Raw genomic sequence first — 21,413 nt, 5'->3', positions numbered from 1 at the left:
GTGGCTCATACTCATAGCCCCAGAAACTTGGAAGCTAATGCCAGAGGATCCCTTGAACACAGAGTTTACAAAAGCCTGGGCAACATAAGAGACTACATCTCAGCAAAAGTTCCAGGCCTTCAAGTGGTCAGGCTCTTGAAAAGGCTTGAGTTCACCTTGAAGTGAGACACCAGATACACAGAGCAGAGAGGCTCACAGGGCTGGCTGATATTGACTCTAGGGTTGATCATTAACTGTAGCCAAACCTGAAGCTGAGACTGGTACCTGGCAGACCATAGGATAGGTCCATAAAATCCATGGTGGTGGGGAAAAGGCAGTTTCTGGATTCAGATCTAATTTTCAAAGTAAACTAAGAGGAGAGAACATGTGATGCTGTAAGAGGTGGACCGGAGAATTGTAAGCCCAGTTATTGCAGCAGTACTGGGGGAAACTGCACGCTTCCAGAGCTGAAAGATAAAATTAGCAGCTCAAGTGATAACCATTCCATAATGAAACAATCTGGCACCCTTGTCAGCATCACACCGGGGTTAATCTGTTCTGGAACTCTGTGCTCAGATGGTTGGACCTTTTCCTAGACTCCCTCTGTCCACCCTCCCCATCCAGTTCCCAGGTAAGGAGGACACTTTATTCTTCACCATCTCTCTTTTCTCCTTGAGTTCTGCTTTCTCAAATGAGGTGCTGTATTTAACAGGCTACCTTTGGCCCAGATCTCCTTTTCAGAAACAAAGTGAGTGAACCAGATCCCAGGAGGAGAAAAGAGGTAGATGACAAGTGGCCCAGTTACACCCACACACTTGCTTCCTTACTCCAGGGGCTCAACCTTCACTTAGCATGCAGGGATGGGAGGTGCCTAGGGTGTCTTCTGGCCTTAACCACTATCTCAGAATGACTGGGAAAGAAATAGAGCCTGGACTGAGGCCAGCTCTGCTTTGTGCTGGGGCAATGCTGTGCTATTTAAGGAAATGCACTTCCCTACACTCTACTCATTTTTTAGCAGTCCAGAAAAGGATGAAGAGTACAATGACTTTGTTTTATTCGTTCCCAAATGCTTGATTCTTGGCACGAGCTAGAAGTAGAGGCTAAATAAAAATTGATAAATGGATTGATGGACAGAGATGTGGACAGATAGATGGAAAGGCACAAGAAAGTATAAATAAACCTTTTCTTCCCAGAGCTAGGGCTCCTTCTTGACTCAGGCCACAGCCATACAGACTGAGTATTTTCTCAGGTACCCATAGGAAGAGAGGCTCACGGAGGCAAGGGAGAAAAAAAGAGAGAAGTATCATTGCTCCAGCCCTAAAATAACACTGAGTTCTTTTGAGTATTCAGTCTTGAGGAAGATGTGGAGAAATGTATAGTTCTACACGTTGTTGCGGGGATTTGGGGCTTGAACCACTTTTCCTGGAGGGAAAGCGAAAGCCTTAATTATTGTTTTGAGAACAATAACAACAAAAGATCATATATGTGTTCACGGAATTCCATATAAGGACAACTGCAGCAGGATTATTGACCCCCCCAAAAAACCAACCAAACAAACAAAAAAAAAAAACCCCTAAACCTGACAGGTTTGCTTTTTTGTTCATCACTGGTTGCTATACCTGCTCAAGACTGTCTTGTGTCTAAAAGTCTAAATGAAGTCAAAACTTAAGAGTGATATCTATCCTCTGTCTGCCTCCTTGATCTACTTCATAATCAACAACATGTTACTATCCTAACAGAAATAACGTTGCAAAAGTGTTCTATGTGCTTATTAATTTAAAAAATTAATATCTTAATTTCCCAGTGGAGGCCACTGGAGGACACAGGGACTTTCTTTACACTACGAATCTCTCCCATTCTCTTCCTAGCCACTTCTTCTTTCCCATGTCTGATCCCATGCTCACTGAAAATTCAAGACAACTACAAACAATAAAGGAAATTCTCTGGAACCAAATTCTGTGTGTCTTTCAAACTGGAAATCTGAGCAATAGCTCCTATACAAAGAAGAATTATTTGTTAATGAATTTGAAGACACTTTTAAAAATGAAGAAACCACATCATAGTAGAGGATTCTTCAAGCTCACTACCTTGACCACCATGTGAAAAAGTTTGTTTAAACCAAATCACAGGACAAAGAATAAAGGTAAGAAAGACATTAAAACCCAGGCCATCCCCCACCCCCGATTTTTTTTTTTTCCCTACATGAAAGGAATTTTTCCTGAAAAAATGATTAAGGCTTCTGGATAGGTCTGGTCTGTTTAATTCAGAGTGCATTCAAGGTTTTATTTTAGAGAGGTAGGGATGAGGAAGGCTCTCTGTTATAGACCCCACTAGTGTGCTTCTACTATCCAGCACACAGATACTTACCTGGTTCCTTCTGCCAATCCGATTTGGTCCTGGAGGCTTCATGGGGGACTTGATGCCCTGGGGGCTTCCACCGTTCTCAGTTACGTTCCCTAGACTCATTACCGCTGACATCATGGTATTGATGGAAGACAGGTCTGAGCCTTCCAAGCCAATGGGTGAACTGGACGTCATTGGGACAGGAGTTTATGCTTCTACGAAGCCTCTGCCATAAAACTGAAAACCAGAAATTGCTGATACGATTATGGGGAAATGAAGACTTCTGTCATAGCCAGGTATTGTTGGCCATGGCTGTTATAATAAAGTAGAAAATGACCATCACTCTCCTTTTAGTCTAAGCCCACATGCCTGCATGGTGACCAAAAGCTTTCATCTAATAACTCTTGGCATATCAAAGGCTAACCACTAACTTTATTCCCTTTTTGTTTGTCAAGAAGGAGCGATTGGGGAGGGGGCGAGTGGGGGAAAAGAGTAGGAAGAAGAGAAGAACAAAAGAAAGAAACTTCAGGTGTCACTTAACTCCACTGCTACAATGTAATGATTCTATTTTATTATGTCAGTACTGGGCTTGAACTTGGGTCTCTAGGCTTTTTGTGTGTGTATGTGTGGGGGGGTTGGGGGGAGGAGGTTGTGGGGCTTGAACTCTGGGCCTGGGTGTTGTCCCTGAGTTATCTTAAGCTCAATGCTACTGCTCTACCCCTTGAGCCATGATCCCACTTCCTGGTTTCTAGTGGTTAATTGGAGATAAGAGTCTCACGTTCTGTTCTTTAGTGCCCAGGCTGGCTTTGAACTACAATCCTCAGATCTCAGCCTCCCGAGTGGTTAGGATTACAGGCATGAGCCATTGCTTTTTTTGCTCAGGGCTGGTATTCTGTTGCCACACATTCACTTCTGGTTTTTTGTTTGCTAATTGGAGATAAGTCCCACAGATTTGTGTGCTTGAGCTGGCTTCAAACTGCCACCTTCACATCTCAACCTCTTTAATAGCTAAAACAATAGGCCTAAGCCACCTACCTCCGCCTGGCTATTATGATTTTAACAGGGAATCCAAATTCTATAACAGAGAAGCCAATCCTGCCAAACTTACAACCAAATTTCAAATCAACATTTTAAAAAATGCCTATTACTCTGGTTTTGCATAAGTCAGTATGGTTTTGCATAAGTCAATATGGATGAACATTCACATTTGGGATAACTTAATCATATTAAATATAAAAATGTCACATATTAAGTTTAGAGAGCCAGACTTTCAAACCAATCATTAATAAGGAAGATGTTTTCAAGCTGGATGACAACTAGTTGAAAAGAATTCAACTTATCATAAAGAAATATTTCTACTTTGGTCCAGGAAACTCAGTAGTTAAATTCCACATGAGAGCATCAGATATGTGCTTGGTAATTATCACATCATTGTTTTCTGGACTGAGACCTGTTGCAGAAATTAAATTTTTTTTTAAAGTTTTTTTCTTAACATTGTAAGCAGGTAATATTTTGTCTTCGACCATTGTTAATTACCTCCATTTTCTGTGTCAGGTGATTAACTGTGAAATTCCCCTGTCTGAGGGCTCTCATCCACATGGAAGAAGAGATGATGCTGTTTACTTCCTTCTCTTGTTATCACTTGTTGATACTGGAAGAGAAACAGGGTCAACGGGTTCAGTGAACTGACCAAGGTAGAAAAACAAGAGATTCAGTAGCTGGGTGTATGGTGTGGTAGCAGTGGAGAGGCAGAGAAGAAAACTATGAGTTTGAAGCCAACCTGAGCCATATAGCAAGACTTGAAGGGCTGGGAGTTTGGCCTAGTGGTAGAGTGCTTGCCTAGCATGCATGAAGATGCAGGTTCGATTTCTCAGTACCACATACACAGGAAAAAAAAAAGCTGGAAATGGTTCTGTGGCTCAAGTGGTAGAGTTCTAGCCTTGAAAAAGCCCAAGGACAGTACTCAGGCCCTGAGTTCAAACCCCAGCACTGGCGCAAAAAAAAAAAAAAAAAAAAAAAAAAGACTTGAAGGAAATGAAAACCACTTACTTGTTGTAATGTCAGACTACTATATTTTCATGAAAATCCAAGGAACACAAATGTGAGCCCAATTTGAAGTGTTTTCTTTCCTTTTTTTCCCCCCAAAACCATAATCTGTGTATGTTTGTTCTTTTTTCAACCTTATCAAATGTTCCCTACAGAGCTGCCACCCTCCCTCCTAACAGCCAGGAAAACCTGCACCACTTGACTTTCTCAATTTAACCACATTTTCTTACTATGCTCCATTTCCTATCAGACTCCTCCACTTGACCCACCCTAGGCCTCTCCCTAAAACTGAATAAAGACAAAACAGTTAAGAAATTCATTGAAGGCTCAAAGTTCAGATGGAATTAGATTATACCTAAAAGAAACTGGTAACATGTGCAAACTATATATAACTCATGTCATAATTTACTTCAGGCCTTCCTATATTCCCCTTAAACTTCTTAGAAAGTCTATGGTTACAGGCATGGACATAGATAATAGTATTTCTCTTATTCCCTTATTTTATCTGGGGAGATATTCTATAGTTGAATCCCTACAAGCATTATCACATTAATGTCCTATTCTCCAACCAAAGTCGACAAAAGCAGCACAAGATCAAACTTTTTTTTTTAACCAATCCTGAGGCTTGAACTCGGGTCCTGGGCGCTGTCTCTAAGTTCCTTTTGCTCAAGGATAGCACTCTACCACTGCAAACACAGTGCCACTTCTGGCTATTCTGTGATTTAGTTGGAGGTAAGAGTCTCACAGACATTCAGAGATTCTTAGACCTCAGCATCCCCAGCAGCTAGGATTATAGGAATAAGCCACAAGTGCCCATCTTCAAGCTCTAGTTTTTGGTCAGTCAGTCCTGGGGCTTGAACTCAAGGCCTGGGCACTGTCCTTGAGCTTTCTCAAGGCTAGTGCTCTACCACTTGAGCCACAGTACCACGTCTAGCTTTTTCTGTGTATGTGGTACTGAGGTATCAAACCCAGGGCTTTTTGCATGCTAGGCAAGCACTCTACCACTAGGCCACACTCCCAGCCCTTCAAGCTCATTTTTTAAAGAGGATTTTTTTTTTAAACAAGATTTGGTAAGGTTTCCTTTGCCAACTTTATAGGGGATGTGACATAACAAATAGTTCTACCTAGAGTAGATACAGAAGCAAGGAAAGAAAGGCTGGGACTAGAACTTTAGTAAATGACACTTCTAAACAAGCTAAGCAGCATGAAGATAAATCCCACCAAAAGAGCCAAAGAGAATCTTAACAGAATTTTCTTTCTCAAGAGACTAAAATGTTGGAGGCTGAGATATAGCTTAGTGGTAGAACAGTGTCTAGTGTTCACTAGGCTCTGGTTTCAATTTCCAGCATTCCCCCCCCTCCCCAAGGATAAAATATGCTGTACTCTTAATACTTTGAATGTGTCCCCAAAATTAATGTGTTGGAAATGTAACCCTAAAGTTGATAGGTTAATGATATTTGGGTGGGGCCTTCAGAAAGTAATTAGGATCACGCTGTGTAGAGAAAAGTGGGGTCCCCATAGCAACATTAGTGAATAGTACAAAGGAACAAGTATATAAGAATACAATTTAGAGAAGCGTGGCTCATGCCTGTAATCCTAGCTGGTCAGGAGGCTGAGATCTGAGGATCAAGGCTCAAAGCCAGCACAGGCACAAAAAGACCTGAGACTCATCTCTAATTAGCCTCTAGAAAATAGAAAGAGGGGCTCGGCTCAAAGGTGGTAGCCTTGAGCTGAAGAGCACAGGGACAATGCCCAGGCCCAGGGGTAGGGTGGTAGCTCTGGGTTGAAGAGCTCAGGGACATTGCCCAGGCAGTGCCCAGTTCAAGCACCATCACACACACACACACACACACACACACACACACACACACACACACACACACACAAATACAATTTAGGCCTTCTAATTCTGCTTCATCTCTCACATCTTTCTTCATAAAGAGGAAAAAAGCTTAGGTAAAATTGAGAAAACCCAAACTTCCCCTTTCCTTCTCTCTTTTTGAGACACTCAGTAGCTCAGGCTGGCTATAACCTCATGATCCTATTGCTCCAGACTGCCAAATGCTAGAACAGCAGGCATGTACTATCACCATCATCACTTATTGTCTTTCTATGAGGTTTCTTCATCCTAATGGACCATTTACATTTATTTAAATTGTGCTTGCTTTTGCAACACATATTAAAACTGCAACAATACAGAGAGGATTAGCATGACTCCCATACAAGGCTCACATACAAATTCAAGAAGAATTCCACAGTTTTAAAAAATGTGTTTCCTATCGGGTGCTGGTGATTCACACCTATAATCTTAGATATTCAAGAGGCTAAGATCTGAGGATCGCAGTTCAAAGCCAGCCTGAGCAGGAAGTCCATTAGACTTGATCTCCAATAAACTACCAAAAAGCCAAAAGGAGAGCCATGGTTTAAGTGGTAGAATGCTAGCTTTGAGCAAAAGAAGCTCAGGCTATATACTCAAGCCCAAAGACTGGGGCGGGGGCTGGTGGTATTTCTTTTTTAACCATCATTTTGGGAAATGGCAATTTCTCAAGGAAAAAAAAAATAGGCATTTTGAAGAATGTCCACATATACAGCTTTTCCTGCTTAATCGATTGCTGGCAGAAATATCAACAGTTTCCAGAATCTTTGTAACTACTCAATACAATTATGTATTTGGCTCATAAATGGAAATCTTCAGTACTAAATTCTCTCATTCTTTTAAATGCATCTCCTTATAAATTTAATGTACAGCGAAGCATAAAATAACTGACTACAGCTCAAGAGCTGACATATCTACAGGTGTATATTAGGTCACAGGCAAGCAGAAAATTTGATTTGGTTTTAGGGACTGAAAAAATGGAATTACAGGGTAATAATGGAGAAATCTACACCAAAAACATGGTGGTGATATTTCTGTGTTTGCAAGGGAAATTTAATTTGTATATAATGAATGTATTTTGTAAACAAGTCACTAAAATGAGGTATAGAGAATTTTTCGGACTTGATTTTGATATTCAAACGTAGGCTTCTGATCAATTTTGAGTGGCCTTCCAATGCGGTTTTCTGCCTGAGGTTGCTATGTTTGTTGCTTGCTTTTTGCATTCACATTCTGTTTTCAAACAAATCGTTGGATCTTAAACACTTGGATCATCCTTTGACTCAGATACCCTAACAGAAAAAAAAAGTTGTAACAACTTGACAAGACATCTGTATTTATTGAAAATTATTTTATGATAGCAAAAGAAAACGAGCCTTCCTACCAGAAGTTTATAATGATCCTGCTTGGTGTTCTATTACTATATTTGAATGTTTTTGTTGTTGTTGTTGTTGTTTGTTGGTTTTGTCTGTCCTCTGCTTCCTCCTTTCTTTCTGTTGAAAAAAAAAAGAAGGCCTTATTACTCAGGACCAGGTTGGTTTCAAACTCTTGATCTTCCTGCCTTAGCATCTAGTATGCCAGGATTACAGATATATACCACAGTGCTCCTTTCAATATAAAAACTGACAAAAATACGTTCACTAGGCATGATCCTGTGCACGATTCATGCCGGTAATCCTAGCTACTCAGGAGACTAAGATCTGAGGATCATGGTTTGAAGCCAGCCTGGGCAGAAAAGTCAATGTGACTCATATCTCTAAGTAACCACTGAAAAGCCAGAAGTGAGCATGGCACCAGTGTCTCACACTTGTAATCCTAGCTACTCAGGCGGCTGGGATCTGAGGATCACAGTTCAAAGCTAGTCCAGGCAGGAAAGTCCGTGGGATTTTTATTTTCAATAAACCACCAGAAAACTGGAAGTGGTGCTGTGGCTCAAAGTGGTAGAGTCCTAGTCTTGAGCTGAAGAGCACAGGGACAGTGCCCAGGCCAAAAAGAAAAAGAAAAGAAAAGAAAAGAAAAAGATGAGAAGGAGAGAGAGAGAGGAGAAAGAGGAAGGAAGGAAAAGAGGTGGAAGGCGAGGGAGAGAGAAAGAGAGAGGGAGGGAGGAAGAAAGGGGAGGAAGAAAGAGATGGAGAGAAAGAGAAAGAGAGGGAAAGAGGGAGGGAGAGGGAGAGAGAGAGGGAGGGAGGGACAGAGGGAGGGGGGGGAGAGAGAGAGTGAGTGCAAGCAAGAAGAAAAGCCACAAGTGGTTCTGGGTCTCCAGTGGTAGAGTCAAAAGCTCAGAGGCAGTGCTTAAGACTTGGGTCCAATCCCTGGAACTTGCCCCCTCGTGCATCCCCCAACAGACACAATGTTTATGAAATATAACCAAACTGCCAGGAAGAATTTTTTTCAGTCATTATGACTAGGAATCTAAAATAAAGAATGCCTAGCAAAAGTAAACACCACTAGCAAATGGACTGAAAGTTTCAAAGAATATCCTACTTGAAAAGTCATACTAACATGTTTCCTACTGTGTTAGGACAGGAAAAAATTGGCAACATTTATTTCTTCCTTGGGATAAGGTGTAACATGCATGCTCTCCACCCAAGATTCTCCACATGACCTCCTTTTCCTATTTTAAATGTAAGTGAATAGCAAGATATATGTGTGTGTGTACATATACATATATATGTATATATGTGCATATATAGGGTTTTGGGTTTTTTTTTTGCCAGTCCTGGGGCTTGAACTCAGGGCCTGAACACTGTCCCTGGGCTTTCTCAAGGCTAGAGCTCTACCACTTGAGCCTCAGCACCACTTCCAGCTTTTTCTATGTATGTGCTACCAAGGAATTGAACCTAAGTCTTTGTGCATGCTAATAGCAATACTTTTTTTGTTCTTTTTTTAGAGGGAGAAGGTCCTGCTACTTGAACTTGGAACCTTGTGCTCACTACTAAGCTGTATCCCTGGTACTATTTTTCCCTATTTCTGATCTGAAAGCAACCAACAACTTCTCCCTTGGAATGGGACAAGATGTCACCGCAGTTTGTTCTTGGGTATCATAATGGACTTGTTCATATTGGTTCTTGCTCTCACATTGGAAAGCACAGGATAGGATACAAGGTGGGTGGGGGGGGGAAGAAAACCACTTCACTGCTCAATATTCTCCCTTAGGATACAGCCCTAGATTTTACTCTCTCCTTTTGCCATTTCTTCTTCCTGATACCATCCCATATACTGCAAATAAATTAGTTAACTAATTGAAAATTGAAAAAAAAAAGTTGCTAGCCCCAATTTAATACAATCAGAGTTCTGGGACCTCTTATGAAGTTCACAGATATAATCAACATCACCAAGTGTATTGTTCCAATTCAGAATTCACAGTTGAGATGTGGGAGTGGGAAGAGGGAGAAGTCAGGAAGAGATGTTTAAGGTGTTGCTAGTTGAGAGGCAAACCCCTCTCATTTCAGGCCATAAGCTCATCAAATCAAGAAGAATAGCAAGACAGTTACTATTTTAAGCTGATTTTGCCCATACCACACAGGGTCCTGGAAAAGAGGGAGGACAATTGAAGGGGAGGAGGATAGGAGAAGGAGAGTACAGGAAGTCTCAATAGTCAGCATTATTGTGACTCAAGTTAAGTCTCCGAAGGTTAACTGACCTGTTTTCCTTGCCTTATCAAGCTTCCCTCCTTACTGAGGAGTTAACAACGTCTAGTTCCAAATGTGGGAAGGGTCACACTTCACTTCTGGGACAGATTTGGAACAACCTGAAAAATCGAGAGAAGGTGACATTAAAGAGGAGTAAGACTGATCCCTGCTTCTGAATACTTTCTCTCTACTCAATATCACCAGGACACTCCCTGTGCCCTGTTTGTTAATTATAAGCAGGGTGTAGATTGATTTCACTCAAAGTATCCCTTTAGTGCCCAAGCGAGAGTAGCTGAGCTGAATATGACTGAAGAAACATGAACCCAACCACTACTACCACCAAAGTATGTTCCATCAACACTAACGGCAATGACACATAAGAACGGCACAGACCACTGGTTCCAGGTGAGCTTGAATCACTCCACCGACATGTAAACAGCATGGGCTCACCTAGGCAAGAGGATAGTTCAATGGTAGAGCATCTGTTTAGCACCCACAGGGCCCAGGGTTCAAACCTGGGCACTTGCAAAACCCCAAAACAAAAACATAGTTCAGGGCCTGGAGCATGGCCTAGTGGTAGAGTGCCTGCCTAGCAATGCATGAAGCCCTGGGTTCAGTTCGCCAGTACCACATACACAGAAGGCTGGCAGTGGCTAAAGTGGTAGAACACTAGCCTTGAGAAAGCCTAAGGAGAGTGCCCAGGCCCTGAGTTCAAGCCCCAGGACTGGCAATATACATATACATATATACACACACACATATATATACACACATATCATAAATATATAAAAATATATTTTATTACATATAATTAAACAGAAAATATTAATGGTCTTTCTTACAGGGAAGAGAAAAATAGATGAACAGTGCCTTAAAATAGAGATTGTCACATCTTATCTGGAGCATCTATAACACTCGTCAAATGGGATCAAATACATATTCTCCCCTTTCTATTGGGAGACACAGAAAGCATCTCTCATTACATATGCCATTCAGGAAACTGAGAAATTATGTTCTAAGATTTCAAGGTTCAGTCTGGGAGAATACTTAGTCTGGTCCTCAACATAGTCCGTGTGTGTGTGCGTGTGTGTGTGCGTATGTGTGTGTGTGTGTGTGTGCTACAGCACCCAATATTTGTCTCTGGATCTGAATACAATGTCTCTGCTTAAAATGGGAGCAGACTCAGAAGCAAGCTGATGGTAAAGACCGGCAGGAGAGTAGCTACCTTACATCCATGACACTCTACAGTCCATCTTCAGAACCACAAAGGAAGAAAAAAGCAGAATCAAGTCCACGAGAGTAACACTTATCAAGAAGCAATTACCTGGCTTATTTTCTCACTTTTACGCTCTTTCGAAGGGTCTAGAGACAATCTGCCTAAGTGTGTCATACCACTATCATCTTGCATCTTACTTGAGTTTTCCACACAGAGTTTATTAGCACCTTGGGCAGCAAACCCCCTGGCTAGACTGGACTGTTGGGGGAAGAGCTCGACCGGCTTTTCTATCACAAGTGACACCATGATGCTCCCAGAAGTCGTCCTCTCTTCCTACGTCACTGCTTCAATTCTCCATATTTTCCCTTGGTGATTCTTTCCTGAAAGGTTCTCTGGATTTAAAAATAGCAAGAAAGCAGGACTGCTAAACAAGCAAGACATCCTAAGTTCAAACCCTAGCATCACAGAAAGAAGGAAAGAAAGAAGCAAAAAAGGGAGGGAGGGAAGGAGAGAGGGAGGCAGGGAGAGAAGGAGGGAGGGAAGAAGGGGAGAGGGAGGGAGGAAGGGAGGGAGGGGAGGAAAGAATGAGGAAAAGAAAGAGGAAAGGAATGAAGGGAAGGAGGGAAGAAGGGAGGGAGGAAGCTAGGAAGGGAGGAAAGGAAAGGAGGCAAGAAGGGAGGGAGGAAGGTAGGAAGGAGCAAAAGGAAGTGAAGGGGAGGGGAAGGGAGGAGAGGGGAGGAGTGGCGAGCAATCCACAGGGAAAGATGGTCAATAGGACACTGAGACCCTAAACCTAGAGGTATGCTGATACTACCCTGGTATTTCTCCATGTTTCCTGGGGAGGGACTATCCCTAAGAATAATTATAGTTTATCCCACAGAAAAATGCACACATTCCATACTACGTACAGTTTGTTATCAGGAGAATCAAGGTTCCAAGAAACCCAGGAGATAGTGGTTAAAGTATCCTTGATATTCATGACCCTCCTTCCTTTAAACTATTCATCAAGCCACCTGGTGAACATTCCCGCGTATTTTCAGAAATGAAATTGCCCTTCAAACAAAATATCCCTTATTAGATCATCTACCACTATTTTAAAGCACGGAAATACAAGGAAAGCAAGGTTTTGTTGTTGTTGTTGTTGTTGTTGTTGTTGTTGTTGTTGTTGAGCAGTCCTGGGGCTTGAATTCAGGGCCTGGACACTGTCCTTGAGCTTTCTTGAGACTAGCGCTCTACCACTTGAGCCAACGTACTGGCTTTTTCTGTGTATTTGGCACCAGGGAATGGAACTTGGGGCTTTGCACATGCAAGGTGTGAGGGCTGGGATATAGCTAGCTCATGGTTGACTACTTACCTAACATGCTCAACCCTGAGATCTATCTCCAGTATAGGAAGAGGGAAATATACAACAGTCAAGCTTTCCTTGTTGTTATTCATTTTAAAATAGGAAGTATGGGGGGATGTTGTCCCTGGCTCCATTTAAAGTTGTTTTCCCTGACTCCATCTAAAGTGTTTTTCCAATATGCTTGAGACCCTCGGTTTAATTTCCATCACGAGGGGTAGAAGACAAAAAAAAAAAAAAAGTGGCTGGGCACTGGTGGCTCATGCCTATAATCCTAGCTACTCAGAAGGCTGAGATCTGAGGATGGAGGGCTGGGCAGTAAAGTCCTTGAGACTCTTATCTCCAATTAGCCACCAGAAAAACAGAAGTGGCTGGTGCTATGGCTCAAGAGCTAGTTCTAGCCTTGAGCTTTAGAGTTCAGGGACAACGCCCAGGCCCAGAGTTCAAGCGCTATGATCAGCAAAACAAAACAAAACAAAAAAAACCTCTAAGAAACAATTAAAAATTTATTCTTTTACTCAATTTTGTAAGTAAGAAAGTGTCTAGAACCATCACTTTTATGTGTCTGGAAACTGTCAAGGTCTGAATAAATAGAGTGAACTATAATTCTACATATAATTGAAAATAACAGCAACAAAAATAATGTTTAACACATAAATATCTGAGATTAAAGTTTTCAGAATCTAACTAAAAAAAGTTCAAATAGCTTCCTCCAAAACACAGAGAATCAAGGGGAAAAGGATTCTTTTAAAGCAAAAGGGCCAGGCAGAGACTTGACCTTGAAATTTTACCATCTGACCTTAGGTATAAATAATTTGAATATCCTAAACGTCCTGCAAGTTAAGTAACAAGTCACAGCTATCTTGTTTGTTTTGGATTCCCTTAGGGACACATAGAACTTGGAGGGTTCAAAGTACAAAACAGTTTCTGAAAGAAAAGATACCCCTTACCACAGCATAAGCACCTTAGAAAGGGGTGGGGTGGGCGGGGTTGTTATGCCACAGAAGATGACTTCTGTAGGTGAAACATGCTGAAGACTGGCTGGGATAGTTGGGAAGGGTCTAAGATAATGAATTTCTGGGTTAAGATGTCTTGAGAGGGCAGCAGAGGTCCCTCCAGGAGCAGATAGGGTAGGGAAAGCCCAGCCCCCAGCCAAGGAGGAGATAAGGGACAAAGCTACACAAAGCCAGAAAGAGATTAAGAAGGCATTCTCTAGGTCCAGTGAGATAGCAATGAAAAGATGAAAGATAAAAGGAAGATGGTTTAGAAGTCCAGGGTGTATCCCAGCTTCTAAAACAAAACAAAACAAAACCTCAGGGTTTTTGAAGTGAAATCTAAAAATCTTCTGGTAGGCCCCTAGGAAAAATGGAGTAAGCAGAGATGCTTGAGATGACCGCAGAGGCCCTAGGCTTTAGAGTACTTTACTGGGTGACTGCAACGAATGCTGAGGCTCAGTGATGTTCCCATACTTGGGTTAGTTCATTGGCTGTAAGTAAGAGCACAACTGCCAGGTTCAGAACCAAGAACAAGCTGCAAGGTAAGAGGAATTCCAATATTAGCATATGTGGAGCTAGGATGCTTGACAAGCAGCAAAAGTAAGGCTAGCCTGGACCTAGTCTCCTTCTGCCTGAAAAATACCGTAGGAAAAGCTGTCCTTTCTAACCAAGATGGCCTTTCACGTGCTCAGAAGGCTGGGACAGCTAGGATGACAGCTCTGAGTTCCAGGAAGTTGATGTGTTTCTTGGCTTCAGGTGCAGGCTATGCCTTGGATAGGGTGGTAACCCACCCACCCCATTCTGCCCATAACTGGCACAGACTTTGGTAAAATGAGGTCTAGAGTGTGTGTTGCACCTTTTAGCATCTGAGCAGAGCCTGCAAAATTGGGCACTACAAACTCCTCCAGTCAGCTCTGCATTTTTCTTTCTCTGCTGAGGATGGCACAGACCATGTTCAAAAGAGCAGTCTAGAGTGAAAGTAGGTGAGAACCTCAGGAATGTAAGAAGCCTCCGTTAACCTCTGGTTTATCTCCTATGTTCCCTATTTCACTTCTATCCGCATCACCCGCCAGTTCCCATGATTACCTCTCTGCTGTTCTCTCACCTCCCAACCGCAGTTCTCTCGGCCAAAGTGTACGTGTACGTAATTCCACAGACCAAGGGCTTTTGACTTTGATCCCCAAGATACCTCTCATTCCTCCATTAGAGCTAACAATCACAGTGAACAATTTCTGAATACTATGTACCACACACCGAGTGTACCATCTTAATTAATCTTCATGATAATAACCATTTGAGTATTCATGTCACTGTAGAGATGAGAAAATTAAAGTTTAGAGGGGTCGAGTCATTTGCCTATGAAATCTCAGGACTATTATGCGGGAGCACAGAGTGAATCCTGTTTCTGGACTCCATTAAGATTCTTTTGGACAACATGTGTGACTCCTGGCACAGGGCTTGAGAGCACAGATGTGCTTTCTTAGTCACGTTCTCTAACTTCTCACAATCTGGGCCTGAATCATTTCTGCTCTTCCAGATATTCAGTGTTTCCCCTCTCATGCCGCCTGGGCTGGAGAGGGCCATGGACAAACGAGCACTCCACTCCATTTCCCCTCCCCACTACCCATCGCTCTGGAAAGAGGCCCAGACTTACACGATTGGGGAAAAGGTTCACTGCAGCTGGGAAAGGTTGGAAAACATTCCCTTTGCTGTGCAAAAGGATGAGGGCCTTCACATTCTACTTCCTCAGATTTTAGAAGCAGGTAGGCAAAAGAAGAGGCAGGCTGGGGGCTCGTGTTGAAATTTCTAGCAGCTCAATTCATTCCAGTGATTCATCCAATTGATCCACTAACATGACAAGCTCTCCTGGTCACTTCTGCCCCCACGGAAATTATGTGCAGACTTTGAACAAGAGGTGTCTGCACTTCAGGTCTCAGAGTATGGGGATGGAGGGTTGCAACAAAGCCTGACAAGTCTATGAGCTGTGTGTGTCAGAAGAAGCATGGGACAGGAAGAGAGGGTAAGTGGCTAGACTGCATAGATGAAAAGCTAGGCAAAATCAAACTGAAGGAATCTTACCAACAGTCCTAGCTAGTCAGCAGATAAAGGTAATTGCAGCTGGCCTGTAAACACAGCCAACACACACAGCACAGGTGCCTTCGATGTGAGATGGCACTCCAACAAACTCACTGTAAGTCAAAAATGCAGCTAATGTACCAAACCTAGTGCATAGCCAAAGTTAAGAGCACAGTACACTAGGGCATTAGTTATTTCCTCTCCTGATCACAGGGCTGACTGTGACCTGCACTCACCAAAGGACCAGAGGATCACATATGGCTAGTGAAGAAGAGGATCCAAATTCAAAATTACACATATGGTTTCTACTGAATGTATCATGTTCAAGAACATTTTTTTTTAAAAATCACAATTGAACTAGAACAGAGAGAACTAGAACAGGAGGACCATCTGGATTAACATCAAACTCCATCATTAAAAATACCGATTCTTAACCCCTATCCCCAAAATCGACACAATCAGAAACTCCTCTAAGGGTAGGCTCAACAATCTGTAGTCATGACTCTCCAGTCCTAAAAACCAGTTGATGGAGAAGGGCAAAAAACAAAACAAAAACCCCAGAATGTTCCTGAAAAGTTTCCTTATAAAAGGTTATAAGGAAGTTCAAAAACCAAGGCAACAGTGCGAAGACTCAGATCTCAATCCAGCTTTGGCTTTATTTACAAAATAAGTAACTACGAAGGCCTATTTCTAGGTTCTTCATGAGTAAGTGTATGTTGGATATGAGCTTCAGGCAGGATAGGATCAGTGTGAACATAGGCAGTGAACTCTCTTGGTCTGTTCCTTCATGCAGCCTTGCATCCTAAAAGGTATCTCTCCAGCAAATGGCATTGACTATGATACCCCGCTAAAAGTTCTTTCTTATTGATTGATTTGTTTTTTGCCAGTCACAACCACATTCCCAGCTCTGAAAAGTTCTTTGGTGGGATTTCTGATGGAGTCTCTCTTTTGCTGTTACTAGACAGTAAGAAATGTACAACCACAGGTAGAGAGAAGAGAGATTTAGGGAAGGCATTAGCCAGATGGTGGTAACTCACTCCAATAATTCTAGTGACTGAATGATGAGGACTGTGGTCCAAAGCTTGCCCAGGTCAGAAAACCCATGAGGTTTTTATCTCTAACTGTCCAAAAAATGTTGGAAGTGGCGTTGTGGCTCAAGTGGCAGAGTGCTGACCTTGAATAAAGTAAGTTCAGAGACAGTGCCCTGGTCCTAAAGCTCAAGCCCCAGTAACTGGCACCGAAGAATAAATAATTAAAATGTGGCCGGGAGTTTGGCCTAGTGGTAGAGTGCTTGCCTAGCATGCATAAAGACCCAGGTTCGATTCCTTGGTACCACATACATAGAAAAAGCTGGAAGTGGTGATATGGCTCAAGTGGTAGAGCTCTAGCCTTAAGAAAAGCCCAGGGACAGTGCTTAGACCCTGAGTTCAAACCCCACAACTAGCAAAAAAACAACAAAAAAAAGCCTCAGCTGTACTGCAGTGCCTCTTCATGGGTCCTAAAGAGGAAGGACGGAAGGAAAGAGGGAGAATGTATGAAGGGAAACCAACCATACCCTCTGGAGTAACTTATAAAGGTCATTACATTCAAAGTACCCAGCAGTCTAGACCCAGACAAAGTATTTGAAAAGGAATAATACTAATGGGGGTATATAGTCCTTAGGTAAAGGAACAGTTAAATACAGATTCTTTTTAAAATAAAAAGCACATTGAAATAAACACAAATAAGTGAAAACTACATGGTCCTGGGATTTGGGTGTTGTGCCTGAGCTCCTTTTTGCTCAAGGCCAGTGCTCTACCACTTGAGCCACGAAGCTCCACTTTCAGCTTTTTTAGAAGTTCACTGGAAGTAAGAGTTTCATGGACTTTCCTGATCCAGCTAGCTTTAAACAACAATCCTTAGATCTCAGCCTCCTGAGTAGCTAGGATTGCAGGTTTGAGCCATTAGCTTCTGGCTGTACAGTCATTTTAACTGCTACGCGTAATTCAGTTTTAGCAAGGTTCTGGCTAGGAAGATAGGGACTACAAAACATTTTGCTGAGGGCTGGGAGTTTGGCCTAGTGGTAGAGTGCTTGCCTGGCATGCACAAGCACCCGGGTTCAATTCCTCAGTAGCACATATGTAGAAAAAAAAAGCTAGAAATGGTGCTATGGCTCAAGTGGTAGACCTGTAGCCTTGAGAAAGCCCAAGAACAGTGCTTAGACCCTGAGCTCAAGGCTCAGAACTGGCCAAAAAACAACAACAACAACAGTAACACCGTGTCTACTAAGTATGCAGCACAAGGCACTGGGTTTAACTCCTCATCACAGCAAAGATAAAATGGGAATACTGGAAAGGTGGAGAGCTTTCCTGGTATATGCTAGGCCCAACCATCACAAACAGCCGCCTCTCTGTAGAGCTCCTGCCTTTTCAGAGACAGAGGGGCAAAGCCCTGCTCACAAGCCTTTCTGAGGGTACATGGGAAGGGCTGACTCCACTGCTTGCATCCCTTCTCTAGGGAGTGGATCTAACTATTGCCAGACTTGGGAGGCCAACATGCAGCTGCCACCTGGCAGCCATTTGTCACACAGGGCCCTCCTCTCCTGGGAGGGAGACGCAGGCTGCCCTTGACGTCCAGCTGTGGGAAGACTAAGTCCCTGGCCCTTTCCCTAGGCAGGGCATACGTTTCTTAAACATTGCTTTTTCTGCTTGGCCATGGGGACCTGCTCTTTCATCACTTTCTTGCCTAATTTAGCAGAGACCTATATCACGCTCCACTATGCCCAAGAAAGCTGGAAGGAAAGGGGACATTGTAGTAGCAGCTAAAGTGGTCTCTGTCTTGTCAGGGGAGTGACAATGCTGAACAAAAGCAGCAGAGGGAGACAGGGGAGGGTGCCTTCACCTTCCTCTAGCACAGAAAAGTCCTAGGCTAGGGGTTACATCTAAAGCTACTGCCCCATCCTACCTAAGATCTGCTTTGCTGGTCTGTTAGGTTTATAACAAGTACAAGATGTGGGGAGGAGGGCTTCACAACATAAGGATATTGCTGTAATGGCCAACATGATACAAGTCAGACTTCATCAGAAGTCTAGTGTGAATCTAATTGTTTCTTCCATAAAAATAACAAGAGGGCATTAGCTATGGAACAGAAACTCTGCCAGTAATGTATTGGGCACTTTACACATATTTAAGTAATATCTATGTTATCTGTGGGACACTACAGATCCTGGCATGGCCAGGATTCTATTTCAAAATTCTTGTACTTTCTGCTGCATCACAAAAATGTTTTATGAGAAACCATTCAGAGAAGGAAGATAATAAGCAAGTTAGAGGATTGAGAAACTAAGCTAAGGGTGGAGGGCAAAAATGGGTGAAGAAATGAAAGATGCTCTAAGAGAAATAACTGGAGACACATAAGAGGTGGGTACAAAAGCTGCAGGTGTAGAAGAGGGGCACACTCAGCCCATGGATGCACTAGGCAGACAGGACATATAGGTGGGACCATGGACTAACATTAAACCAGGAGTTTGAAGTACAGCCCTCAGGTGAAATGAGGCCCAGTAAGATATGAGCTTATGCCGCTGGGTGTATTTAACAAAGAAGGGATAACCACTAGCCACATGTTATGTAAAAACAACAACAAAGTCATTCTCTCAGTAGGTGGAAACCAGGTGAGATGACTCTTCTGCTGTGCTGTATACTCTTGAAAGGACGAAGCCATTCCCATAAAACTGTCGAATTCATAAGCATGCTTGAGAATAAACCAATGTATAGAAGCTTTGTGTGTGTGAGAGGGAAGGGAGGGGAGAGCGAGGAGGGGAGGGAAAGGGAGAGAGGGCAAGGGTGGTAGGGAGAGGGAGAGGGAGAGAGGGAGGGAGGGAGGGAGAGAGAGAGAGGGAGAGGGAAAGAGGGAGAAGGAGAGAAGGAGAGGGAGAAAGGGAGAGATGGAGAGGGAGAGAGAGAGAGGGGGGAGAGAGAGGGAGAGAGAGGGAGAGAGGGAGAGAGGGAGAGAGAGAGAGAGAGAGAGAGAGAGAGAGAGAGAGAGAGAGAGAGAGGGGGGGGGGGGGAGGTGTGTGTGTGTGTGCGCTCGTGCTGGTAGAAGGCCTTGAACTCAGGACCTAGGCCCTTCCTTCAACTTTTTTCACTCAAGGCTGTTTGCTCCAACACTTGAGCCACACTTCTATTACTGACTTTTGGTGATTATGGAGATCAAAATCTCATGAACTCTCCTGCTTGAGCTTTCAACCGGGATGCTTAGATATCAGCCTCCAGAGGAACTAGAATTCCAGGCAATGAACCATCTGTGCCCAGCATGACATGGAATCTTAAATCCTGGCCTAGAAGCATGGCTTACCACCACTGATGCCCCTCGGCTTCAGTTCAAATACTTAGCAAATAGGATATATAGTACCTTCTAGCTATTGATGTTATCCTATTTCCTCTCCATAATGAATCCCCCCAAGTGTTTGACTCGCCTAGGAGTTTCCTCTGTTAGAATACCAGACCTTTAAGGGTAAGTCTAGCTAGATGATATTTGTAAAAATAAAAATAAAACCCGAGCCCATACGGCAGTTAAAAATAAATAAAAGTTGGTTTATCACAGATGCAATACCCCTGGCAGTAAAGAGCAGGCAGCTGCTGACACTTGCCATGCTGCATTGGTGTGAGCAGGAAATAAAACCCATCCGGCTTTGGTGTAGGGGTGAAACAAATCCTGGTCAGTTCCATATTTGCCTAATCAAGGAAGTACACACTACTGGCTCCCAGAAGGGCAGGGCTCTCTCTTCCTTGTGTTCCACTCTCTCAGCAGCAGTACAAGATCTAAGGTTTTGCCTTCCTGGCACTCTCAGGCAACCAGATTCTAGTCATTGGGTTGTTCTGGAAGATTCTATCAGAAGCAGCACTAAGTTATCTTGTGTCACATTTATAGTTTTTAGGAAGCAGCTGGGGTAAAGTTCAATAGCTGTTTGTAGTGTTTTGGGCAATACCCTGCAACTCTTTCATAGGCCTCAAGGTCAAGGGCTGGCCTTTCTGACAGGCTGGAGAAAGGGTGCAGCTGAAGCCGGAATCTCTATAATCTTCCCCGAGGAGAAAGCTGAATGCAAGCTAAGCAACCTCAGGCCAGGTGGTTAACCTCTCATCAGACGGGGGCCAGCACATTCCCAGAATTCAAAGCATTTGCAGCATGACACTCCTTGGAAAACCAAAATGACTTTGTGGAAGATAAAACTGTTGGATGCAGTGCCCTTCCCTTGACGGCTTAGAAAGGCAAAGAACATCTTTCCTCACCCATTGGAAAAGTGGTTGGCTGTGGTCAAATATTCACAGTGGGTAATCAGACATTACCAACTGTCAGCTGAGAATGACTGAGCTGAGGAACCATCGTGCCCAGCTCCCAAGGGCCTAATGGGCCACCTTCTGTGCATGGAACTCATGGTCTTTCCTTCGCCCGCCACTGGGATTCTGCTTCTAAGAAAAGCACTCCTCATCACTGTTGCTGTGAAGGCAAACAAACACTCTGAGGTAGAGGTAGATGGAGGTGGGTGTTAACGTGTGTATCTCAAGCCAATCAAAACCAAAAACACCAGCAAGAAAAAGGTTTTTTCTTAAAACTGAGCAAAGTAAACGTGACAACTAAGGCAGGATGGACCTTCCTGACAGCTGTGTGTCAGACTGGGGAATGGGTGGCTTGTTTTGAGTACTAACAAGCTGGACTAGTATAGGCCCAGACTTCCTGGAGGAAGTCCAAAGCTCAGGCCCTGACAAGAGGGGAAGATGATTAGTTCAGGACAACTGCACTGCCTGGGGCCAGGGGTCCAGTCACGTTGCTGGGAAGGTTGACCCTTCCCCTAGCCAGGTCTGAAAGCAACTCCAAGTTCTCGCAGCACACTGGTTCATCTGCATTAGGATGGGCTCCCATCAAGCACCTCGGA

The 21,413-nt window shown here is 43.3% G+C and overlaps 1 protein-coding gene, 2 long non-coding RNA genes and 2 other non-coding genes across 7 annotated transcripts in view; 2 read left to right on the top strand and 3 right to left on the bottom strand.

The window, feature by feature from the left end:
- Rreb1 (ras responsive element binding protein 1) overlaps positions 1 to 2,691 on the bottom strand; it is a 73,582-nt gene extending 70,891 nt beyond the window's left edge. For both annotated transcript variants that reach the window (XM_090356425.1, XM_090356426.1), the window contains exon 1: positions 2,347 to 2,691. In XM_090356425.1, the coding sequence (XP_090212551.1) occupies positions 2,347 to 2,517 (171 nt within the window). In that variant the 5' untranslated portion in view covers positions 2,518 to 2,691. The remainder of the gene's footprint in view (positions 1 to 2,346) is intronic.
- Positions 363 to 9,349, top strand: LOC150048451 (uncharacterized). The gene is made up of 3 exons (XR_016539339.1): positions 363 to 610; positions 1,848 to 2,122; positions 9,132 to 9,349. It is a non-coding gene; the product is annotated as an uncharacterized LOC150048451 (long non-coding RNA).
- LOC150048453 (small nucleolar RNA SNORD121A) lies at positions 3,686 to 3,766 on the bottom strand. The gene has a single exon (XR_016539364.1). It is a non-coding gene; the product is annotated as a small nucleolar RNA SNORD121A (small nucleolar RNA).
- The window catches only part of LOC150048450 (uncharacterized), a 78,299-nt gene continuing 60,725 nt past the window's right edge, over positions 3,840 to 21,413 (bottom strand). For both annotated transcript variants that reach the window (XR_016539337.1, XR_016539338.1), the window contains exons 2-4: positions 9,885 to 9,992; positions 7,626 to 7,734; positions 3,840 to 3,973 (exon numbers count right to left, since the gene is read on the bottom strand). This is a non-coding gene — a long non-coding RNA (uncharacterized LOC150048450). The remainder of the gene's footprint in view (positions 3,974 to 7,625; positions 7,735 to 9,884; positions 9,993 to 21,413) is intronic.
- Positions 6,526 to 6,630, top strand: LOC150048452 (U6 spliceosomal RNA). The gene has a single exon (XR_016539358.1). It is a non-coding gene; the product is annotated as a U6 spliceosomal RNA (small nuclear RNA).

The sequence above is a fragment of the Megascapheus bottae genome, chromosome 22, assembly GCF_031878675.1.
Source record: "Megascapheus bottae isolate mThoBot1 chromosome 22, mThoBot2.hap1, whole genome shotgun sequence".
NCBI classification, from domain to species: domain Eukaryota; kingdom Metazoa; phylum Chordata; class Mammalia; order Rodentia; family Geomyidae; genus Megascapheus; species Megascapheus bottae.
This window is presented reverse-complemented; position numbering and strand designations above follow the sequence as displayed.